The sequence below is a fragment of the Dermacentor andersoni genome, chromosome 10, assembly GCF_023375885.2.
Source record: "Dermacentor andersoni chromosome 10, qqDerAnde1_hic_scaffold, whole genome shotgun sequence".
NCBI classification, from domain to species: Eukaryota; Metazoa; Arthropoda; class Arachnida; order Ixodida; family Ixodidae; genus Dermacentor; species Dermacentor andersoni.
The window spans coordinates 20,040,842-20,063,509 of record NC_092823.1 but is presented as its reverse complement, the minus strand read 5'-3'; the positions used below and the strand labels follow the sequence as shown (position 1 = coordinate 20,063,509).

The window sequence follows — 22,668 nt, the reverse complement described above, 5'->3', positions numbered from 1 at the left end:
AAAAAAAATATGGTACAGCTAGCCCATTGCAAATTGAGTCGAGCATTCTCCAATGTGAATAAAAAGGAGATGCATGCAGAAGCAAATGTTTTCAAATATGAGCTATTCCTATCAACTTATAGCAAGCTCATTGGTATGAGGCCCGAACATTGTAACAAGTGAGATTATCTCTCAGCAGCTGGAAAGTCAACCTCAACTCAGCCCGCGCACAACACCTCAGTGTTGTGTTCCACTGCTTTTAAGTGTTTATTTGGTTTAGATGAGGGACACCTGCTTCTCGGCGTCAGCCACCACTTTGCTTTTTGAGCTCAAGCTCCTTGAAAGAAGCGATGGCACGCTTCCTTTCTCGTTCATTCCTCAATGCGTAGGTCCTTTGTGTTCTCGTCCTCCTTCCGCAGCGCGTTCGCCCCACGGCCTATTTGAAGCATCCTCTTGGTGACTTGTACAGTCAATGTCCGACGTTTCGAACTCTTTAGGGGCCGCGAAAACGTCCGAAAAATCGGGCAGTTCGCAAAAAACATAGCATGTCTTTTATTGCCCTTATGGGTTGAAATCGCCACAGGCACATCCTAAAAAATCTGACGGTATGCCAATACACTTATTAGGCATATCGGTGCTCCTACTGTGACAAGAGATGACGGGTGCATGCGCGTATAATTAAGGAATACGTAGTGTGTTCAGGAGAACAGACTGGTGGGCTAGTTGGTACTACATAATTAGCGCTGCGTCTCCGTTTCCTTCTCTTGTGCTTTTTTTTTTGCGCTTTGTCTCAACATGTGTCTCTTACGAATGGTCACGCTGAGAGAAATTCTCCTGCACTACCGCAGAGAGCGGTTACGCTACCCCCCAGCACACAAAACACTGAATAAGTCTCAATCCACCACTTGGCGACTCCTTCAGACACGAACTTTTCCGAACCCCGTGCTTTACAACCGCATGTACCCCGATGCATACTCACCACTCTGCAAAGCGTGCAAGGCCCGCGCCGACCTCAATCATATTATCTGGCAATGCCCCAAAGCCTCACCCACCAACACCTCTCGCACTAACACACGCATCATTAGTACGGCCGAGCAGTGGGAGACATTGCTGCTCAGCTTGGACCCAGAGGAGCAGCTCTGGGCCGTCCGGATGGCCGAAGACGCCGCCAGAAAGCAAGGACTGGCCGCCGTCTGAGGAAGGGGGGGAATGGGGGTTAGTCTCCCAACCCCCGCCACCCCTTAACCCCATCAAGGACACCATAAAGTTTTATCTCTCTCTCTCTCTCTCTCTCTTAAGAATTGCCCCTTCCCACACTTTTGCTTCACCGCAATACACTTGCGTATGCTTAACCGCATGGCTCAACTATACTAAGGTAAAACTAACTTTCGGAAAGCGGCTTTCTGCAACGCATTGTGCTTTCAGAGCATCGAAGCCATGGAATCACGATGACCACAAAGGCGGAGTCGGTGCCATTGCTGACAGCGACAATTCTTTCAATGAAAAATACGGCATCGAACGGCAAGAAGCTTAATAGCGAACGTCAAAGCAGCTAGGCTTAGCGTTGCGGCGGAGGTGGCTACGGCTGCCATCGGATCTATGTGCGAGAGTGCCGGTTCGAGGCGGCGCGGCAATGAAAACGGCAGCGGTGGTGGCTTTGATTAATGCCGTTTTGGACCTTCGGTAACGGCAAAAAGTTCCGAAACTCAGACGGCGAAGGGTTCTTGCGCTCAAAATTTCAGATACGTTTCGAGAGAGGTTCTATGGTGCCGCGAAGCCGTCCGAATTATCGGGCATTCGGAAAGTCGGCCGTTGACTGTACACTGGTAACTCCTCCAGCCGATGACAGGGCGTCAAAGACAATTAGTTGCGATTGCTTTCTCTTACTCGAGTCAGCTCTACAGCGACTTTCGTGCCTTTTCAATAATATTACAGCTAATTTTCCCTGATAGAAGCACAAATTCCCCGAGTTTTCCCTGAGTATTTCCAGACTACTCAAAATCCCTGAGAATTCCCGGTTTTCCCGGTTGGTAGACACCCTGACTTATCTCAATTTCTCGATTACTAAGACTCTTTTCGTGATAATATTGGTGCCTTAGAAGTTTCTGAGCACTAATCTATCGCTTACCTTGTCTTTAGTGTCTAATAGATGCGCTCTAAAAGATATAAGGTAAAAGACTGACTTGAGTAGTGAAGCAACAGTGCGTAAGGTAAATTTTAAGGTGTTAAGATGACGACACAAAGTCTGGGGGCAATGGTAGGGGTAGTTGGAAGGCAGTGGCTTGGTCTGTCCAGGCACACTAGTCTGAGTAGCTCGGCATAGGCATCATCATGGCCGTATACAGAAGTGGTGCTACCTTGTGCAGTAGAGGCGCTGAAGATGTATTCTGGAGTCTGGTAGTTTGAAATGCTTCGTTAGGGGTCTTAAAAAAAGAAACTGAATAAGATGAAGACAAACAGAAGAACAAATAGGAGGGTGACAGCAGAAAAATGATGCAGAAACTTCACCGTAGTTGTCTGAATGGCCTACGTGACATACATGTGTGTGTGCGCGCGCATGCACAATCGATTGAGGCTCAGCCAGCAGGCTTCAGCGGCAGCTCACCATGGCTGCCGCCTCTGCAAGGCATCCAGCCACGGACAGCAGCCTGGCTTCCTATGAGACGTGAAACTGCCACCAGTCCTCTACATATTGTGGTTGTTTAATCTAGAATTGCAGCTTCACATCTCGTCGAAGGAAGCCATACTGTCCGTGACCAGCTGCCGTCCAGAGGCGGCGGCCATGGCAAGCTGCTGCTAAGGTCCTGCTGAGCCCCTAGTCCTGAGTAGAACGTAATAAGCTGAAGGAAGCTTAGCACACAAGTTATGAATATATTTCTGCCAGTTAAAGTTGATGTTTACGGTTACACCAAGAAATTTACTGACGTCAACTTGCTCAAGGAATATGTTATCAAGACAAATATGTAATTGAGTATCTATGACAAGTTTGTGTCTGCAGAATTAATTGCCAGTTTATCAGCATTTAAGTAAGCGTAAGCATGTCTCCAAATGTCAAGTTGGCCTACCCTCAAATTTCAGCTCGCCCATACCCAAAGTTCAATTTAACCCAACCCCGAATTTCAATGTGGCCCACCCTCAAACTTAAGTTGGCCCATGCTTAGGTGTCCCCATGCATTTTCTATGGAGCCCTATGTATTCCCAAGGACACGCATAAATCTGACCACATGGGTATTCTCTTCGATCAATTTTATTTTTTTTCAAGGCTATTTTCAAGCTGCTGTCGTAATGACAAAACTTAGCAAGCAGGCTCATATCCTGCGATGAAAATGTACTCGCGATTCAATTGCTCATGACTGAACGATGAGCCTTTTTTGTTTAACAATTACGCTTTTGTGGGCAAGACCATGTCAGCTATGGAGCCAGCCACCGGAAGCCTGAAACCGATCAATGCATAACTAAAGCGCAATCTAGTTGGCTTTTTCTCAATAAAACTGTACCATCAATGTTCCCACCAGTCGCAGTGACTTCTTTAAGCCAAGTTAACAGAGCTTCCTGTAGCTTAACGTGGTGGGTTTATCTGCCTCCTTTGCATCGACGCTGAAGTGGAGTACATTCTCCATTATTTAATAACGTTGTCCAACGACCGTGCACAATGTCGACCCTGCAAGGTTCAGTTCTTTTGCCAAATCCATGTGTTTGCAGGAAAGTCTATGCTTCAGCAAGTTGTGTAATTGCACCACAATGCCAACAGATGGCGGCATTTACAGCTGCCGACTGATTTTCCAGACTCCAAAAATTCGGACATGCTCGATTATTCGGTCTGCTTCGCTGCACCGCCGTTCTCCCCATAGACCATAATGTATAACAACTGCCGAAAGTTCGGACACCTTGCAACCTCTCACCTGATTTTTCGGACACTCCTTGAGCCTACTCGATTGAGAGCACCATGCACCGACTCTGACCGGTGCATGGTTCGACTTGCTGAACGCCATTTTTGTTTTGAACGGAGCCTCCTTGCTGCCCCACGAAGTGGCACTACTGCAAATCCCCGCTCATCATCATCGTTTCTGCCTGATTCGATAGAGTGGTTCTACTACAGTGGCTCTACAGCAGTTCCGGTTTCAGCTTAGTAAGCCATGTCAAGACAATCCAGCAGCTGATTTGTTCTTCGCGCACGACGCTGCGAGTGCGCCACGTTTTTCGTTTGTGCGACTGGTGTCAGCATGGTGGTGTTTGCTTTGTGTGCTGTGTCGAGGTTCCGGTGATCCAACGCAGCATACGGAAACATCGCGTCAAGTGTCTAATGGCGCCGAGAGTGCCCGTGCAGACTGCGCTGGGGAGTGCCGGCAAACGGGTGCTGGGAGGCCTAAGATTTGTCGCCTTCCGATGTGCTCCCTACCGACGCAGCAAATGTTCTGCCAAGATTTGCGCAGTGATTGCATTGCGATCCCGGACACTGTCTCATTTGACAGTTTCACAGGTGCTGACTCTGCTATACTGACATGCGCAGAACTCGACGACGGCGAGATCATTCGTCAGGTTTCTGCTGCACCGCCGGATGATGACCGAGTCGGAAGATGACGCACCATGTGCTACGCTGCCGTCGCATGCGAAGCGTGTACAAGCAGTGACTGTGCTTTCAGCTGCCTATAGTGACCGTACGACCCTCTCCGAGATTCAGGCTTATCTGATTGCGCGTAAACGGAAGAGCATGCAACGGTGCATTCACGATTTCTTCAAGCCTACTGCCGAGCCCGAATAAGTGTGTGGAAATAAAGGATTTCATTTTTTGTCCCTTAATCTGCTTTTTTGGACACCTGTTCATTCGGACATTTTCGCAGTCCCCGTGAGGTCCGAATAAACAGTCGGCGACTGTACACGTGCGGCCTATAGTCTATGAACATTTGACGCACAAAACATGGCAACAGGTCTTTCTGATCAGCAAAGGAATGTTCATACACAACTTGGGTATTAGAGCTGGCATTTGCTAGCTTACGAAATTGATTACTGACCTTACCTGTTCGGAAGACCGCTCACTGCGGAGTTTTGCTGTCCTTGATCTCTGTAAAAAGACATACATTGGCACAATGCTTTAACACTGGCGTGGTGGCGCAACGAACTTTTCACCGAGAAACATGAAGTGAAGCTGCATCAATGCGCAATGAGGAATGGCTTGGAACATAAAATCACACTTCCTCACAAAAAAAAGGAAGCGGGCTGACTGGGCTAGTTAGTACTCCACTACGCTGCAAGGGTGCATAGTGCGAAGTAATAACAACAGCACGACATCCGAGTCGGACAAGTGCTAGCTTCAGACTGAGGCTCACGGTGAAAAATGCAGTGATTTATACAGCTTACCACTGATTTGTACATATCGTCACAGTGTAGTGATGGTGAAAAATAAAACTGCCAAAAGCTCCAGTTAAAATTGACGTCTTTATTGGGCGAACGAGGAAAAGCAAGCAATTCCAAATGCGCAATGAAGTGGCAAGCCCAGTTGTCAAAATCTGATCTACGGGTCACCAAGCCCACCAAGTGATAACTCCACAACAGTTGCTAGACTGTGAAAAATGGCCACAATAAACAGATAACGTACGTGTGTCGATATTTTCCTTGCACTTGTATATTTATTGGGTCATTCTACACCAACCATTCCAGACACTGCCCTCAGCCATTTTAGATTTCTCCATAAAAAATTATGGCAGATCGGTGCTTCAAAGAGAGCGTTTGCTGAAAGTTATTTTTTTAAATATTACTCGTGTGATCGAATGAATTTTCTTTGAGTGGGTGAAACTACCTACAACATAAAGATCAATTACACATTTGGAATTAGTGCATGCTTTCAAGAGAACCTTTTGCATGATTTAGGAACTTTGTTCATTAGCACTTGCAGAGACTGACATTCTTTGCATCTGGAGTCTTTTATTGCCTTTTTATATTGTAAAGTATAGCACAATTACAAATTTATATTCAAACATAGTGTTACGGCACAAGCAAGAGTGGTGGCAGTCAGAAGACGACAATCTGACGTGTAGAAATGGAACTGGTCTCGAGAGCCATCTTGTTTGTGTATCCTTGCCTCTCTTGTAACTATTGTAAGTACACCATTATATGTAACTTCCCCAATGTTAAAAATTCGCGAGAAGTGTGGGTTAACCTCAAGATACAACAATAGAGCTCCACAGTGATCATCACCTCGGACTGGACAATGTGAGAGATGAAACAGGAATTGATACAGCATGGCCCACATCAACGCCTACGACGGTTCTCTTGGCTTAGCCGTGGCATCCGGGAACATTCTGCCACAGCACCAACCACCTCGACATAGAAGGCTGGATCACCACGTGTGAGCGTGTAAGTGCCCACAACAAATGGGATCTGATGAATACGTTGGCTAACTTGGTGTTCTACCTACTAGGCATGGCAAAGGTGCAGTATTATAACCCAATGAAGAGCTTAACAACTTGGACACATGTAAGCAGAAGCTAAGGAACTTGTTCGGCCATCGCGCCAGGTAGAAGAGCAGTGCTAAGGAAGAACCAGCGATACGCGTCCAAATGTCCACAGAATCATACGTCTAACATCCAGGACATGCTGGCTCTCTGCCATAAGACCGACAGCGATATGGCTGAGTCAGACAAGGTTGTGCATGTACTGAAGAGGATCGCTGACAACGCTTTTAACCTGCTAATGTGCAAAAATTTTGAACCAGTACATGACATCATAAAAGAGTGCCAGCACTTTAAGGAGGCCAAGAGCCGCCACATTGCAAAACCGTTCCCATGTCTGCCGACCACAGCTGCGACATCCTCTTGTGACAACAGGGTAGGAATGCTGCAACGATCATCATCAGACGACCTAAGGCGAATAGCAAGGCGAGATGAAGCCACGGCTCCTGCAGCCTTTTTTCCGCCTCAGTGAGCCTTACTTGCTTACAGTGCCATTTGTGCAGCCACTAGTCGGCAAAGAACTCGCTAACCTTGGAGTTCATTCTGCATGTGCAGTTGCCGCTTCACAGCTGTGTAATAATCCTTGTCCATCCACTGGTCAGCAGAACTGGTCAGCAGTATCAGAGGTTCCTCTGCAGAAACCTCCAATTCACTTACTCTCGACACAGACGAACTTAGCAATAGGACTGCACCTGATCTTTCTGCACAAGCTGCTGACCTCTGCCTTCTCTTGAAAACTTACTGCGACATTTATTACCTTGACAGCCGCCCTTTAGCCCAGACATCGGTGGTTCAGGGTGTCTACCAAGTTGACATTTCCAAATTCCCTGAGCTTTCCAGGTTTTCCCTGAGTGTCTTTGCAAGATTTCCTGAGTGACAAAACTTCATTTTATGTCAAGATTGGCTGACACCATGTCACCTGATGCGGTCATTCTCTAGTAAGCATGAGAAAAATAAAAAAAAAATGATGTGATCCAGTTTGAACAGTAAGAAATAGTACTTATTTTATTCAAAAAGAAAACAGAAGGGAGGGCACAGTAAAATGCATAGCAAATAAAACATCTTCGAAAAAAGAACGGTAAAGCCCATTGTAAATCGAGTCGAACATTTTCAAGTACGAATAAAAGGAGGTGCATATAGAAGTAAATGTTTTCAACTATGAGTTATTTCTATCAAGTGATAGCAAGCTCATTGGTATGAGGCCCGAACTTTGTCACAAGTGAGATCCTGACTCAGCAGCTGGAGAGTCTACCTCAACAGTCCTGACATACTCTCAGCCCGTGCGCAACGCCTCAATGTTGCATTTCACTGCTTTTAAGTGTTTATTTTGGTTTGGATGAGGGACACCTGCACCTCGGCGTCAGCCAACACTTTGTTGAACTCAAGCTCCTTCAAAGAAGTGGCAGCACACTTCATTCTTCATTCATCCCTCAATGCATGGTCCTTTCAATTCTTGCCCTCCTTCTGCCCCACGGACCATGTGAAGCATCCTCTTGGACAGTTTCAAAGTCAACACCCAATTTTTCAGACTCCCTAGGGGCCGTAAAAACGTCCGAAAAATCGGGCAATATAAAAATTGGTATGCATGCCTTTTACTGCCCCCAAGGGGTTCAAATCGCCACAGGCAGGTATGAAAAAAGCTCTGAAGGACTGCCAGTACACTTATTAGGCATATCAGTGCTCGTAATGTGACAGGAGACTGCGTGTGCACGCGTGTACAATTAAGAAATACATACTGTGTCCAGTGAAAATTGTCCCTTCCCACGCTTAAGCTTCACCCCAATACTTTTTGCATGCTTCACCGTGTCACGTTTCTGTATTGAGGTGAAGCCAACCTTCAGGAACCGGCATTGTGCAACGTGCAGTGCTTTCCCAACTTCGAAGCCAATCGCGAGGATTACAAAGGCGGAGTCAGTGCCATTGCTGACAACGGCGAATTCTTTAAATGAAAACCATACCACCGAACGGCAAGGAGCTTAATAGGGAATGTCGAAGCAGCTAGGCCTAGCGTTGCCGTGGTGTTTTCTCTATAGTTATACTCTTAAGCAAAATTACACCCTTTGAGTAGTATTTTGCCTCACAACAATAATCGTCATCTGTCTTGTCTGCCTTTCCTTTCTTTAACGCTGTGAGCCCGGTACTTTCAAGTCACAAACAGCCTGCGTGTTATCAGCGTGACAGAGCATTCTCGACAGGGAAGTAGCAAGCGCAGCGTTTTCAAGAAACAAAACGCAAGCAAGACAGATGACGATTGTTGTGTGGCACATATACACCCCAAAGGGTGTACATTTGTTTAAGAGTGCACGGCTGCCAGCAGATCTGCGTGCGAGAGCTCCGATTCGAGGCAGTGAGATAATCGAAATAGCGGCAGTGGCTTTCACGGCCGTCACGGCAAAAAGTCCGGAAAATAGGACAGCGAAGGGTTCTTGCATCCGAAATTTCAGACGTTTCCATACATTGACTCTATGGGGTACGCGGTGGTGCCGCGAAGCCATCCGAATTATAGGGCATGTCCCAAAAATCGGGTGTCCTGAAAATCTGTCGTTGACTGTACACCGGCAACTCCTCCAGCCAACGACACGGCATCAAAGACAATTCGTTACGATCCCTCTCTGTTACTCGAAGCCAGCATTAGCGCGACTTTCATTCCCTTTCAATAAATTTACAGCAAATTTTCCCTGATAGAAGCACGAATTCCCTGAGTTATCCCTGGGTATTTTCAGACTATTCAAATTCATTGAGAATTCCTGGTTAGTGGACACCCTGTGGTTACTTATCATATTTACACCAGGGAAGGCAATCCAATACTCCGCTGGCCATACCGTGTTTCACATGCTGAACGACAAGTGATACAAGAAGTCGAGATAAGATGTTGACTAAAGGTGTTATCTAGCCATCCTGCAGTCCGTGTGAAGGATGGCAGTTGGTGCTTTTGTGTCGATTAGCGACACCTTAACAAATTCACGCACAAGGATATCTACCCTTGCTGCATATTGATGACACATCAGACTGCTTACACGGAGCTAAGTAAATTTTGTCCATAGACCTTCGATCAGGCTATTGGCAAACCTCGGTAGATGGCATAGATCGTAGAAAAACTGCCCTCATAACACCAGACAGTCTCTACCAATTCAAGGTTATGCCATTTGGTTATCATAATGCCACGGCAACTTTAGAAAGAATGAACTCCTTAATTCGTGGCTATAGACGGTCCACATGCCTGTGTTATCTAGACGACGTGATAGTCTTTTCACCAACTTTCATGAGTCATCTAACGCGTCTGTCGGTCATTGCTGTCTTCCGATGCGCGGGCGCGCCATTGAACTCATCCAAGTGTCACTTTGGACGTCGTCAAATCACTGTTTTCGGCCATCTCGTCAGTACTGCTGGCATTCAACCCAACCCTGACAAGATTCACGCTGTCCAGAACTTCCCTGTTCCGTCATCCACTGCAGGCTCATATTTCTGTCATTTCCTCAAGAATTTCTCCAACACTGCTTGTGCACTCACCGACTTATTTAAATAGGAGGCTGCTTTCATATAAACCCTTGCTCAAACTAAAGCCTTCTCCGCCCTCATATGCTTGCTAATGGCTCCCCTATTGCTGGCTCATTATGATCCATCAGCCCCCATTGAACTTCACACAGGTGCCAGTGGCCGTGGAATTAGGGCCGTACTTATTCTATGGCAGCTTAATGCAGAGCACGTAAGTGCATAAGCCAACTGTCTCCTGTCACCTGCCGCAAGAAATGTTTCAATTATTGAACGGGAGTGCCTGGCGTTAGTTTAGGTAGTGGCAAAATTCTGGCCCTACTTGCATGGCCACCCATTTTCCATGGTTACCAGTCACCACGCCTTGTGCTGGCTTTTGTCAATTAAAGATCCCGCTGGACGACTGAGCAGATGGGCGGCACGGCTCCAAGAATATTCGTTTGCTGTTTCATACGAGGTCGCTTGCACAAGGACGGCGACTGCCTCTACTGTCATCCTGTCAACTGCCCCGAATATGATGCACGACACCAATGCTTGCACCCTGGCTATTTCTAATCTGTGTGACATTCGCGCTGAACAAGGGTATGATGACTGCTTACCGTATTTACTCACATAACGATCACACTTTTCTCTAAAAAAAATTGAAGCAAATTCAGGGGTGAGATCATTACGCAGGTTAAATTTCCCGCAAAAAGAAACAAATTTTTTTTCATCCCGCGTTTGCTGCAGGATGACAACAGGTCAACAAATAGGTGGCTGCCGATGTATGTAGTGCGGGACACCAAAACAAAAATGGCGGCAGGTGGAGCAAGCCGAACGCGATTTTTTTTTTCTTCTCGTGAGTGCATTACGTGCATTGAAACAGCTTCTTCCGTATCAGTAATGAATAATATCGTTAATATCGGCAAGTTTGCGGCAATAACTTAGCCATGTCCACTTTGAGGGGACAGAAACAGGTGGGCGCGCTTGGCTGCCAGTGACATAGGAACACATGGCCGGCATGCTGCGGAAACTGCGGCATTTCTCTTCACTACTATCCTAATACGGCACGTTTCCGCTAAGGGTGGGCGAATATCTTAGATCTTAGCAGTGTTACAAGCGTCGGCGAATGAATAGGGTACATTTTTAACGTATCAGTGTAAACGTGGCTACTATCATTGCCGCTCGCGATTTGTTGCGTGCCCACGAGTGCAGATGAGAAGAATTGAAAGGCACCTTTTTTGTTGTTGTTGACCACAACCATTACAAAGCCTACACATAATAAAGGCAAGCTTGGTTGTAGCTTTTTTTTTTGCCATGGAAGTGCGGAAAGTGATGAAAGGAATAAAATGGGGCATCTGCTTAAGAATGTTTGGTGCGTGCAGACCACTTGCTTTGTCTTGGAGAGTCATTCGCGTAGCCTTCAACAGATGGTAAGCGCGATCATTATTAGCTAGACTTGGCAAACGACATATCGCTGCGGCAAGTTCGAGGTGCGAGCATTACACGGGAAATTAAAAAAAAAAGAATTTTGACGACAAAATTCAGGGGTGCGATCATTATGGGAGTAAATACAGTATGCATTCTCATCGATCGTCTCAATTCTGGACATTCAGAGTACACGCTGCACATGTTCCTACTCCGCGACGACCTTCTCTACAGTCGCAGCTTGCTCCCTGCTGCACCAGAATTTTCACTGCTTGCACTGTGCCATTTCCGGACATCAGTTCTTGAGCAGTTGCACGACGCACCTACTACAGGCCGCCTCACCATTTCTTGTACTTACGACTGCATACGGTGCGCTTTTACCGACCAGGCCTCTTCCGCCCTGTGTGCCACTACCTTGCAGCCTGTGCACTGTCAGCGCCACAAAAAGCTACTGTGCTACCCATCTTCAACCCCATCGATGTGCTCTCAGAACCATTCTTTCGCATCGGTCTCAGTGTTCTTGGACCTTTTCCAACATCGAAATCTGACAATACATGGGTCGTTGCTGCGACTGATTGCACCACCTGGTACACAATCACGCGAGCTTTGCCCACAAGCTGTGCAACTGAGGTGGTGGAATTCTTCACATGACATCATCCTCCATCACGGCTCACCCCAGCAGCTCCTCACTAGTCGTGGCCGCGCCTTCTTGTCCCGAGTTGTTGAAGACGTATGTCGCACCTATTCAACTAAGCACAAGCTTTCTACCACCTAGCACACACAGACAAACGGTCTAACGAAGCAGCTCAATCACACATTCACAGAAATGCGTGTTTCTGACTACAACAGTGGTTGGGACAGCATGTTACCCTTAGTGACCTTCGCCTATAATTCGTCCTGTAAAGAGACCACCGGCTTTTCACCGTTTCACCTTCTGTTCGGCCACCACCCTAACTCTGCCATCTGACACACTGCTTCCTTTGTCGATGAACGCTCGCACTGAATATGCTCAAGACGTCTTCACCCGGGCTCACACGGCACACCAGATTGCCAGCTCCCACCTCAATGAGTCTCAGGCCACGCAGAAGGTCCAATAAGACAGCCAACAGTGGGATGTTCGATTTCCTCGTGGTTCTGTTGTTCCCCTATGTACACCATGTTCCTTTGCCCCTATATTTTTTTAACCCAAATTACGATTCTAAATGCAAAGTTAACATATCAATTCCCAGTGGTGGACCTTTCTTGGATAGGCCCAGCCTCATCTGCTGGTAGCTTCGCGGCACGGCGCTGCTGTCAGTTGTTGAAGATAACGGTTGTGCTTCACACGTCCACGGTGTACGAACAAGGAAGTGTGACAATCAGAACTGTTGACAAGCTCCGGTCATTCTACTGGGAGTCTGGACCACCTACCATACAGTCCGGACCTCGCCCCAAGTGATTTCGACTATTTCGGTCTGCTGAAGAAGTTTCTGGTAGGACAGCAATTCACGTGCAACTATGAATTAAGCCAAGGCAGCAGTTTTGATGGTGGTTCCACAGTCATCCTAATTCTACCACAGGGGCATCTCAAATTTAGCGCTGCAATGGGACGATGTCTGAACCAGTGTGGGGACTAGTATGTGGAAAAATAGTGCAAGGTACGTACAACAGTATGTATATTTGTAATTACGTGTATGTACCTTATTTTGGCTAACAAGATATAGGGGTAAAGACTGATTGGCCCTTGTACACGATATTTTGTCAGCTTGGCGATGTTAACTACGAGACAGCTCCTCTGGACATGCCTGTCCCCACTGACATTGTACATGTGTGTGGGCTGAAGCCTTACTTTGCATCAAGTTCAGTTCCTTTATAGTTAGCACTGAGAAGGCACCTTTCCATGCAGGGGTTATGTTATGGCGCAACCTGTTGGTTTTGTTCAGTACGCAGGGTGACCAGATCTTTTGGGGTCGCGGATTGAGTGGATTTGGCACGAAGGCAACGAAACGACACACAACTGTCAAGCTGCCATTTTGTTTAATAGCGCAGGGCAAAAACAAACGAGAGGGGAAAACAAGAGTGGCTTTGAAAAAGGTGAAACGACGACAGTGCACAAATGGATACATGGCACCATCTCGTGACTGGCGATTACACTACTGACATTTCCCCTTAATAGACTGTCATTGCGCCCACACTTTTGATGCCCAAACATTCAGTGTTGAGAGTCATTCTTCCATTTAAGGCCTTAGTGAAGAGGTCGGCACAGTTGTTCAACGATTCGATGTACTGGAGCTGTAACTTTCCCTCTTCGACCTTTTCTCTCAGGAAATAATACTTGAGGTTGTTGGAATCTCGGCGCTGACTCCCGTTATTGCATTCTCAGCGCTAGCACGAGTTGTTGCATATGGGTTGCAAGCCCCAAGGGTAGCGTTGGCCTGGCGGCCTGGGGCACAACTGGAAGCATCCGAAGGTCCTAGCAAAGCACGAGTCGACTGCTAACAGAACAACTTGTTTATTCTAGCATCGCAAAAGAGCGGGCGGTCAGGTCGACCGAAGTGGAGAGACGGGAGAGCACGTTACTCTACAGAAGAAATCGGAGCCTCTCTCTTGGCGTCCAGGGGCAGCTGCTCTTATACTCTCGGAGTTGAGGGCAAGAGGAAGGCCTCGTGGCGAGGCCACGTGACGGCGGGGCACGGACAGGCTGAGAGACACGTTGAGACGAGTGCAGTGATGCATTCGCCGGGCTGGCGCCGGACAGACCTCCTCGCTTCACACTTGGGGAGTTCCTCTCCCCGGCTGGCGCGCTTTGACAAGCGTGGGCACCACTATGCACACACACACACACGCACACTTGAAGACACGTGGCATCGAAACATGCCTGGACGCGCTTGGCGGGGAGGCGTATCGGCGGCGCTGAACGGGCCAAAATGTCCGCCGCTTTGAACGAAGCCCCGGCATCCGTTGCATCCGCGACGGCTATACCGCGCGTTGTAGGCGAAACGTAACAGACCGCCCCGCCGGGGGAAGGAGATCCCGATGGTCAGGGGACTGCATCCGCTGTCCGGAGGGATGTCGCTCGATGATGCTCATAACCGAAGTCGGGCGTCCTTCGGCGTTTCTTGAGCGCAGCGCACAGAGAAGGCCTCGTTCTCTCGTTCAGGTTCACACAGGACACTGCAAAGTGACTTCGGGAGAGTTGACAGTTTTGTTCTTGTTCCCGGCAAGCGTTAGAACTACGCCGAAACTCAACCGCTCAGTCAGCAAGCACGAAACAACCCTCACTAAGCCATGCCAGGCTCTTTACCCTTTTATACTACTGCCTAGTTCCTTACAGTAGTCTAGCAGCACTCAGAACGCGTCCACAAATTGGAAAATTGCACTAGAAAGCACGTCATCACTTTGAAACACTACACAAAAGCAATATGTTAAAAATCCTGCCTCAGGAAGAAAAACATCAGTAACAAATAACTTTGAGGCTGATTCTTACGTTAGGGGCTTCGACTTAAGCCATCGGCGTTAGCGTTGAGACTCCCCTTTTTGTAACGCACCTCAAAGGAATTTTGTTGCAAAGCGAGGCTCCAGCGCAGGAGGCGGCCATTTGTGGAAGAGATAGTCTGCAGCCATTGGAGAGGGCAGTGATCCGTCTCGAAGCATGCGAAGCGGAGATCGCAGCGAGCGACCGTACACTAGCTCAGCTGGCGAAAACCCCGTAGCCGCATGCGGCACGGTCCTTAATGCAAACTTCACCCCAGGCAGACACAGCTCCCAGTCAGTTTGTTGTTCAAAACACAATGCTCTCAACACGCGCTTCATGACGGAGTGGAGCTTCTCAACGGAATTCGACTGTGGGTGGTACATTGAGCTGTGTAACAGCTTTACCCCGCACCTTTCGAGAAAGGCTGTCGTCAAAGCGCTAGTAAACACTGTGCCCTGATCTGATTGGATTTCCGCAGGAAAACCAACTCGCGCAAATATCGACAGTAGTGCATTGACTATCTCAACTGAGCTGAGTTCTTTAAGCGGCACTGCTTCAGGGAACTTTGTCGCTGGGCAGATCACAGTCAAAATGTGTCTGTACCCCGTGGCTGTTACCGGCAGAGGTCCCACTGTATCAATAACGAGCCGTCTAAAAGGCTCCGTAATGATAGGTACCAACTTCAACGGCGCCCTCGATTTGTCCCCTGGTTTGCCCACCCGCTGACAGGTGTCACATGTCCTCACAAAGTGGTCTGCGTCCCGAAAACATACTGGCCAATAGTACTCTTGCAAGAGACGGTCCTTAGTTTTCTTAACTCCTAGGTGTCCGGACCACGAACCCCCATGCGACAAGCGCAACAGATCCTGACGGTAGCACTGAGGCACGATCAGCTGATCGAACTCCACTCCCCTGCGGTCTAGATACTTCCGGTACAGGACCCCACCTCTTTCCACAAAGCGAGCATTTTTCTTGGCGATACCTTCCTTGACAATGCAGCGTATGTTTTCTAGGCTGCCATCCTTCTTCTGCTCGGCTATCAAAGCCGCCCGGCTGACTTTTAGCAACCTATTAAGTCCGTCTGACGTAGGCGCGATGAGCAAATCTGCAGATAGCTCTTCTAACTTTCCCGTGTCGGGCATTTCCTCTCCAGTATCTGGTGCCTTCAACGCTACAGGCTCAATTTTATTCAGTTCGGACGTGCTCTGAATATCAGCTTGCTGCGCCTCTGATCCTTTCTCATTGTTCGACAGCGTCGGCCCCGCAACTACCGCCTTTGCAGCGAGCTCCCGAACCTTTGATCTGGTTAAGGCCTGAACGCTAGCCTCACCAAACAAAAGCCCTTTCTCGCGCAGGAGGTGATCGGACCTGTTCGAAAATAGGTACGGGTACTGGGGGGGGGGCAGCATAGATGACACTGCGGCCTCCGTCTCAAGTGCTCCGAAAGGTCCTTCAATAAGCACTTTTGCTACGGGCAGACACACGCTATGAGCTTCCACGGCTTGCTTGATCCATGCGCACTCGCCGGTGAACATATCGGGTTCTACGTAAGAGGGCTGAACTACATCCATCGTAGCTACGGAATCGCGAAGCACTCGGCACTCTTTCCCGTTCACGAGGAGGTCTCGCATGTAAGGCTCGAGAAGCTTCATGTTCTCGTCAGTGCTGCATAATGACAAAAACACGACTTTTGTTTTTGTTTCCGGACACTGCGCCGAAAAGTGACCCGGCTTCTGGCACGTATAACAAACGCGCGCTTGCCTCGTCTCGAACCGCTTTCTGCGTTCGGCTTCGTCTGCCGTCTCCTTAGGTTCGGTCGGACTGCTTTCACTCGCATCCGCACTACGTGTGTTCCCCCTTGCTCTCATGGGTGTGAACTTCGGCCTCTCAAACTTGGAGCCAAATTCACCCTTTTGACCGTCCTTAGCTCCGCGAGCCCGACGCGTCACAAACTCCTCGGCTAGCTCAGCGGCTCTAGCCACCGTACTAACGTCTGGCCTATCCAAGACCCAGTACCGCACGTTCTCAGGTAACCGACTATAAAACTGTTCTAGCCCGAAACACTGCAGAACTTTCTCGCGGTCACCAAACGCTTTCTCTTCTTTGAGCCACTCCTGCATGTTTGACGTAAGCCTGTAGGCAAACTCTGTATATGACTCACTTCTGCCTTTCTCATTTTCCCGAAACTTCCGACGGAACGCCTCCGCTGACAGCCTGTACTTTTTTAGCAGACTCGATTTCACTTTGTCGAAATCCTCTGCCTCCTCTCTATTCAAGCGAGCTACTACGTCGGCCGCCTCGCCGGGTAACAAAGTGAGCAAGCGCTGTGGCCACGTTTCCCGAGAGAACCCCTGCCTCTCGCACGTTCGCTCAAAGTTAACCAGGAACAAACCAATGTCCTCTCCAAGCTTAAACGGCCGCATCAGGTCAGTCATTTTGAACGATACTCGTTCTCCTGCACCGTGTGCCTGACTTCCATTACGAGCGCGTTCCATCTCTATCTCGAGACGCTTCATTTCCAAAGCGTGTTGACGGTCGCGCTCCTCTTTTTCTTTCTCTTTTAGCTCTTTTTGCGTCTTCCTCTCCTCAATGGCCTCAAGGCATTCCGACAGCTCGTCATCCTCAGCTTCTAACTCAAGAATAGCCCTTAGCAGTTCTGGTTTTCTGAGTTTGTCTGAGACATCCAGACCCAACTCTCTTGCAAGCTCCAGCAATTTCGGTTTGCGCAACGACTTCAAATCCATGGCTGCTCTGAATGCTGCTTTCTCTACTGCCTACTATTGTCTTGCCGCAAACTAACCCGGCAGCAACGACAACCACAATTACCAGCTCTGTTTCTGACACTAACAAAAGCCTGGCAAAACTCAGAAGAAGAAAGTCCCGCACTCACCAAACCTCGCAGCCAAGAATTCAGCGCAGTCGTTCCGCTGCAGGCAACCAGTCATCACACAGGGCTCGTTGCACTGCTACCGGATGGTCGTTGTGCTGCTCAGCATACAGTCAACCGCATAGCTTCGCTGCTGGCCTCCGTTGTCGCGATCTCACCGCTACCAGCCAGTTGTTGGAATCTCAGCGCTGACTCCCGTTATTGCATTCTCAGCGCTAGCACGAGTTGTTGCATATGGGTCGCAAGCCCCAAAGGTAGCGTTGGCCTGGCGGCCTGGGGCACAACTGGAAGCATCCGAAGGTCCTAGCAAAGCATGAGTCGACTGCTAACAGAACAACTTGTTTATTCTAGCATCGCAAAAGAGCGGGCGGTCAGGTCGACAGAAGTGGAGAGACGGGAGAGCACGTTACTCTACAGAAGAAATCGGAGCCTCTCTCTTGGCGTCCGGGGGCAGCTGCTCTTATACTCTCGGAGTTCAATGTGTTTGCTTCTATCTGAAGTAACTTGGCTTTTCGCAAGCGCAATTGCACCCTGGCTGTCAGCCATTAAAATCTGTGGTTCGTACATGAATTCGTGCACATTAAGTTCCTTCATGAAATTTTGGAGCCACAATACTTCCTTTATAGCGTGACACATTGCTACACATTCCGCTTCGACTGTTCACAATACAGTGCTTTGCTGCTTCTTACTACTCCGGGAAATCGCAGCACCAGCTAGCGTGAACACATACCTGCTGAATTACTTCCTGTCAGCCTTGTCACTAGCCCAGTCTGTGTTGCAAAAGGCTTGTATGCACTTCCTAGCTCTCTGGTAGACTAGTGCATTATTCTTTGTCTGTTCCACATAGCGAAGAATGTGCCTTATGCCATTACAGTGTTCTTCTGTGGGATGTTCATTGAACTGGCTCATGTAAATAGTCGCAAAAGCCAAGTCTGGACTTGTGCCTCCGACCAGGTAAAGCAACACACCAATTGCTTGTCTGTACTTGCGGGGCAGGTCCTCACTTGATGGGTTATTGTTGTCTCCTCTTTGGTACTTGCTTCCAGGATCTAAAGGAGATCATGCAGCCTTTGCATCTGACATGCCCAATGTCTCCAGTATGTCGTTAGCATAGGCCGTCTGGTCCAGTGTCAGTTTTCAATTTTTTTCTTTCCTCAGTCGTATGGAAAGAACGTGGCTAGCTTCACCCAAGTCTCTTGCATCAAATTCTTGACCTAGGCGGCTCTTGAAGTCGGCAATCTGTTTCTCATCTTCTGCGATGATCAGCAAGTCATCAAAGTAGACTCCGATGAGGTTCTTCTTCTTGCTGACATAAACACAGGGTCCTGCTTTTGATCTTGTCATCCTTTCTGACTCAAGCATTTTGTGCAAAGCAAGGTTCCGCTTCCTTCCAGACTGTCGTAGCCCATAAAGACTCTTCTTCAGAAGGCAGACTTCATCCTTCATACAGTCATTCAAAGGCTGCGGTTGTTCTATGTAGATGGTGTTCTTCAGAATGCCATTTAAGTATGCTGCCGTGATGTCCATCTGGTGGATCTTCCAACTCCTCTCAACTGCTATGGATGGCCAGCAGTGTCCTGACGGACTTCAGCTTCAATACAGGAGAGAAGGTTTCCTTGTAATCGGTACCTTTCACTTGTGAGTATCCGCATGCAACCAACCATGCCTTGTATTGCACTAGGTCACCATTGTCGTCGTACTTCTTGCGGAACACCCACTTGCATTTCACGTCTTGTCTGTCTTTCGGTCCTGGCACTAGCTCCCATGTATTGGAAGTTTCGAGGCTGTCCAGTTCACTCTGTATAGCTGCTTTTCATTCCTCCTTGTCTGGTGCAGATAAGACTGTGTAGAGTTTCTGGATCTCTTTGGCTGTTCCGCATGGCTATGTAGCAGCCATGATATTCACTTTGACGTGGTTTCTTGTTTGCTAGTCTTTCCGAGCGTCTTAGTGCCTGTGTGCCACAATTTGTCATGCTGGACAGTCGCTGTGTAGCTCCTTTGTCCTGTGTAGTTGCCTTGTTTTCATCAGCTGATGAGCCAACTTCTTCAGCATAGTTGTAATAAGTATCATTGCGATTTGAACTACGAACATCATGTGGCTCGCTCAAGCTGTCTTCAACTTGTAACGTGATTGTGCAATAAGTGTCGATATGTGCTTCAGTCTTGCTACTTGCAACTTGGGTAAGCTTGCATGGGAAGGACTCTTCTTTAAAGGTAACATGCCGACTTACAAAGAAGCGATCTTCCTTCTGGTTCCACAGCTTGTACCCCTTCACTCCTTCTGGGTAGCCAACCAGTATGCACTCTACTGCTTTCAGGTCCAACTTGCTCCCCTTGTACCCTCTGTTTCGCTCATTCCATGCTCTGCACCCAAACACTCTTAGGTGGTACACTTTCACTTCTCCCCCTGTCCACAGAGCTTCTGGTGACTCTCCTCCAACCGTCTTCGATGGGCACTAGTTTCTGATGTGACTTGCAGTGACAACGGCGTCAGCCCAGAGCTTTTTAATGACCCCTGATTCGATGAGAAGGCACCTTGTCTTGTCAAGCAATGTTTGGTTCATTCTCTCTGCGACGCCATTCTGCTCAGGCATGCCAGGAATGGTCAGCTGGTGCCTTATGCCATGCCTGGCCAGGTACTCGTTGAACTCTTTGCTTGTGTACTCTCCTCCATTGTCACTATGCAAGGTCTTCACCTTCGTGTTGTGCAAATTTTCCGCCATGTGTCTGTACTTGTCAAACGCCTGAAACACTTCGCTTTTGGCCTTCATGGGGTACGCCACAGTATATCTTGAGTAGTCGTCTGTGAAGGTTACAAAGTAACTGGAGCCCCTTTGGCCGTTGATGTGATCTTTCCAACCACATCTGAATGCACCAGCTCCAGTAGAATCTTAGCCCATGTTGCCTCACCCTTTGGGAAACTGCTTTGCCTTAGCTTTCCCAGACAACATGTGTCACATTTGTCCTTCACAGGGTCTTCACTAGCTCCACAGAGGCGTCGAACAGCATCCTGGTTAAGGTGGCCTAGTTGTTTGTGCCACAAAGCTGTGCCTTTTATCTATACCATCTTCGTTGACATTATTTCTTCTTTGACAGAGTACAGTCTTCCTTTTCGAGTTGCAGTAAGGATCAGCTCACCGGTGTCCTTTGTAATTTTGGCTTTGCCCCCCGCGAACGTCATGTGCAAACCTTGCTCTTCAATTCTACTGACTGATAGTAAGTTGCCGTTCAAGTCAGGCACATAAAGGACATCTAGCGTGATGAATGACCCACCACACTCTTCAGATAGTTGAATCTGAACTTTTTCTTTCCCCATGACACTCATGGATTATTTGTTTGCAGTTTCTACTCCTGACTCGCATGGCTTGAAGTCAGTGACCTTTGCCTTGTGCAATGTCATGTGATCTGTAGCACCGCTATCAAGATGCCACACATGAGGAGGCGCTGTTATCACATTTTATCACAAGCAAAGCACCGCACCTTCTTCTTTTGCATACTTGAGGTGCACTGACGAAACTTCTCGTTCTTCTTGACAGTGAGTTGATGATGCACCTTCTCATTGGGTTGCTTGCTTTCAGTCCTTAATTAAGCTTTAGTGATCAGGGCCCTTGTCTGACTCTCTTCGCCGCTTAACCGATCTTCGTCACGACGCAGCTTTCTGTATTCTTCGATCAGCAGCCTTGTCTTCACTGCTTTGGTCAAGAGGGTTTGTTCATCTTGCTCCAAATTCAGAATGAGCGGTTCATATGTGTCAGGAAGCCTCATTAGCATCACTAATGCAACATCTCTGTCCGTAAATGCATAGCCTGCATTTGACAACTTCCTATGCAGCACCATCAATCTTCCCAGGTAATCTTGCATTGACTCGTCTCTTTTCATCTTTATGGTGAAAAAGTCGAGCATCAGCTGGACTATATGCAAAAGTCCAAACTTTGAGTGCATTTCCTGCAGCGTATTCCAGGCTTCTTTTGCAGTTCTGCAAGTCCTGATGTCATCCAGGTAGTTGCCCTCGACGATAAGGAACCGAAAGGTCAGGGCCTTGTTGAAGGTCTGCTTTTCTCGCTCGTTCATTTCTCTATTCGAGAATCCAGGGTGGATCGCTTCCCAGCATCCCTTCTGTACGAGAGCTGCTCTTGCTCTTATCGACCATGTGTGATAGTTATCTGATGACAACTTCGGCAGTCTAAACTCGTCTAATGCTGACATGTTCGCTGATCCTCTAACACAAGAGGGACAACACACTTCTTTTTCGGAGCTGTTTCTCAAATAGCATACGCGAAAACGATTTGCCGGTCACTTCCTCCCGAAAAATTTCGCCACTAACATCCACTGAAAAGATTTTGTCAGCCACTTCTTCCTGACACTTTTGCCATACTCACGCCAGACGTGTCTATGTGTCTTCCGTACATATCCAACATGGAGCCTAAAGCTCCATGTTGGAGCTTTAGGCTAAAGCTGCCACATGATGGTCACCTGAGACAATCAACGTTGGCAAGGCAAATACCTTGCAGTAGAATGTGCTTTGCCAATGCAAAGTTAAACATAGGCATGCGAGTGCGGAGTATACTGTGAAACATGGTAACGTCATACTGCAGTGGAATGTCGGGTAGAAGAATGACAAGGTACTCGCCATCAGGAACTGGTGGGTAATACAACAGTTCAATATAGGATATTGACTTTGGTGGCAGGCGAAGAAAGCTGGTGCGGCGTTAGCGGCACTGGGGTGCATCAGAAGGTTATGCGAGAATCGGCAACTCAAGGCGAAGGCTACTGGCAGAGCAGTCAATAGCATAATGCGCAGAGAGAAAATTGAGGCCAAGAATTAGGTCTTGGGGGCAATTAGCAATCAAGGTGAAGAGAACAGGAGTGTGGCAGCTGGCGATGTTGACATGTGCCGTGCACATGCTGATGATAGGCACAGTACCGCCATCTGAAACGCGGACGACACATGCCGATGCGGGGGGAGTAGCTTGTTCAGTCGTCGTCGAAGGGCAGCACTC

At 48.1% G+C, this 22,668-nt stretch overlaps 1 protein-coding gene across 14 annotated transcripts in view; it reads right to left on the bottom strand.

The window, feature by feature from the left end:
- LOC126519271 (uncharacterized) overlaps positions 1-22,668 on the bottom strand; it is a 158,279-nt gene that overhangs the window by 11,620 nt on the left and 123,991 nt on the right. For 8 of the 14 annotated variants that reach the window (XM_055065236.2, XM_055065239.2, XM_055065234.2 and 5 more), the window contains one exon: positions 4,992-5,041. In XM_055065236.2, the coding sequence (XP_054921211.2) occupies positions 4,992-5,041 (50 nt within the window). Of the gene's footprint in view, positions 1-2,242; positions 2,403-4,991; positions 5,042-22,668 lie in introns of those variants that run through there. The other 6 variants (XR_008610016.2, XR_008610015.2, XM_055065242.2 and 3 more) reach the window with 3 other exon arrangements.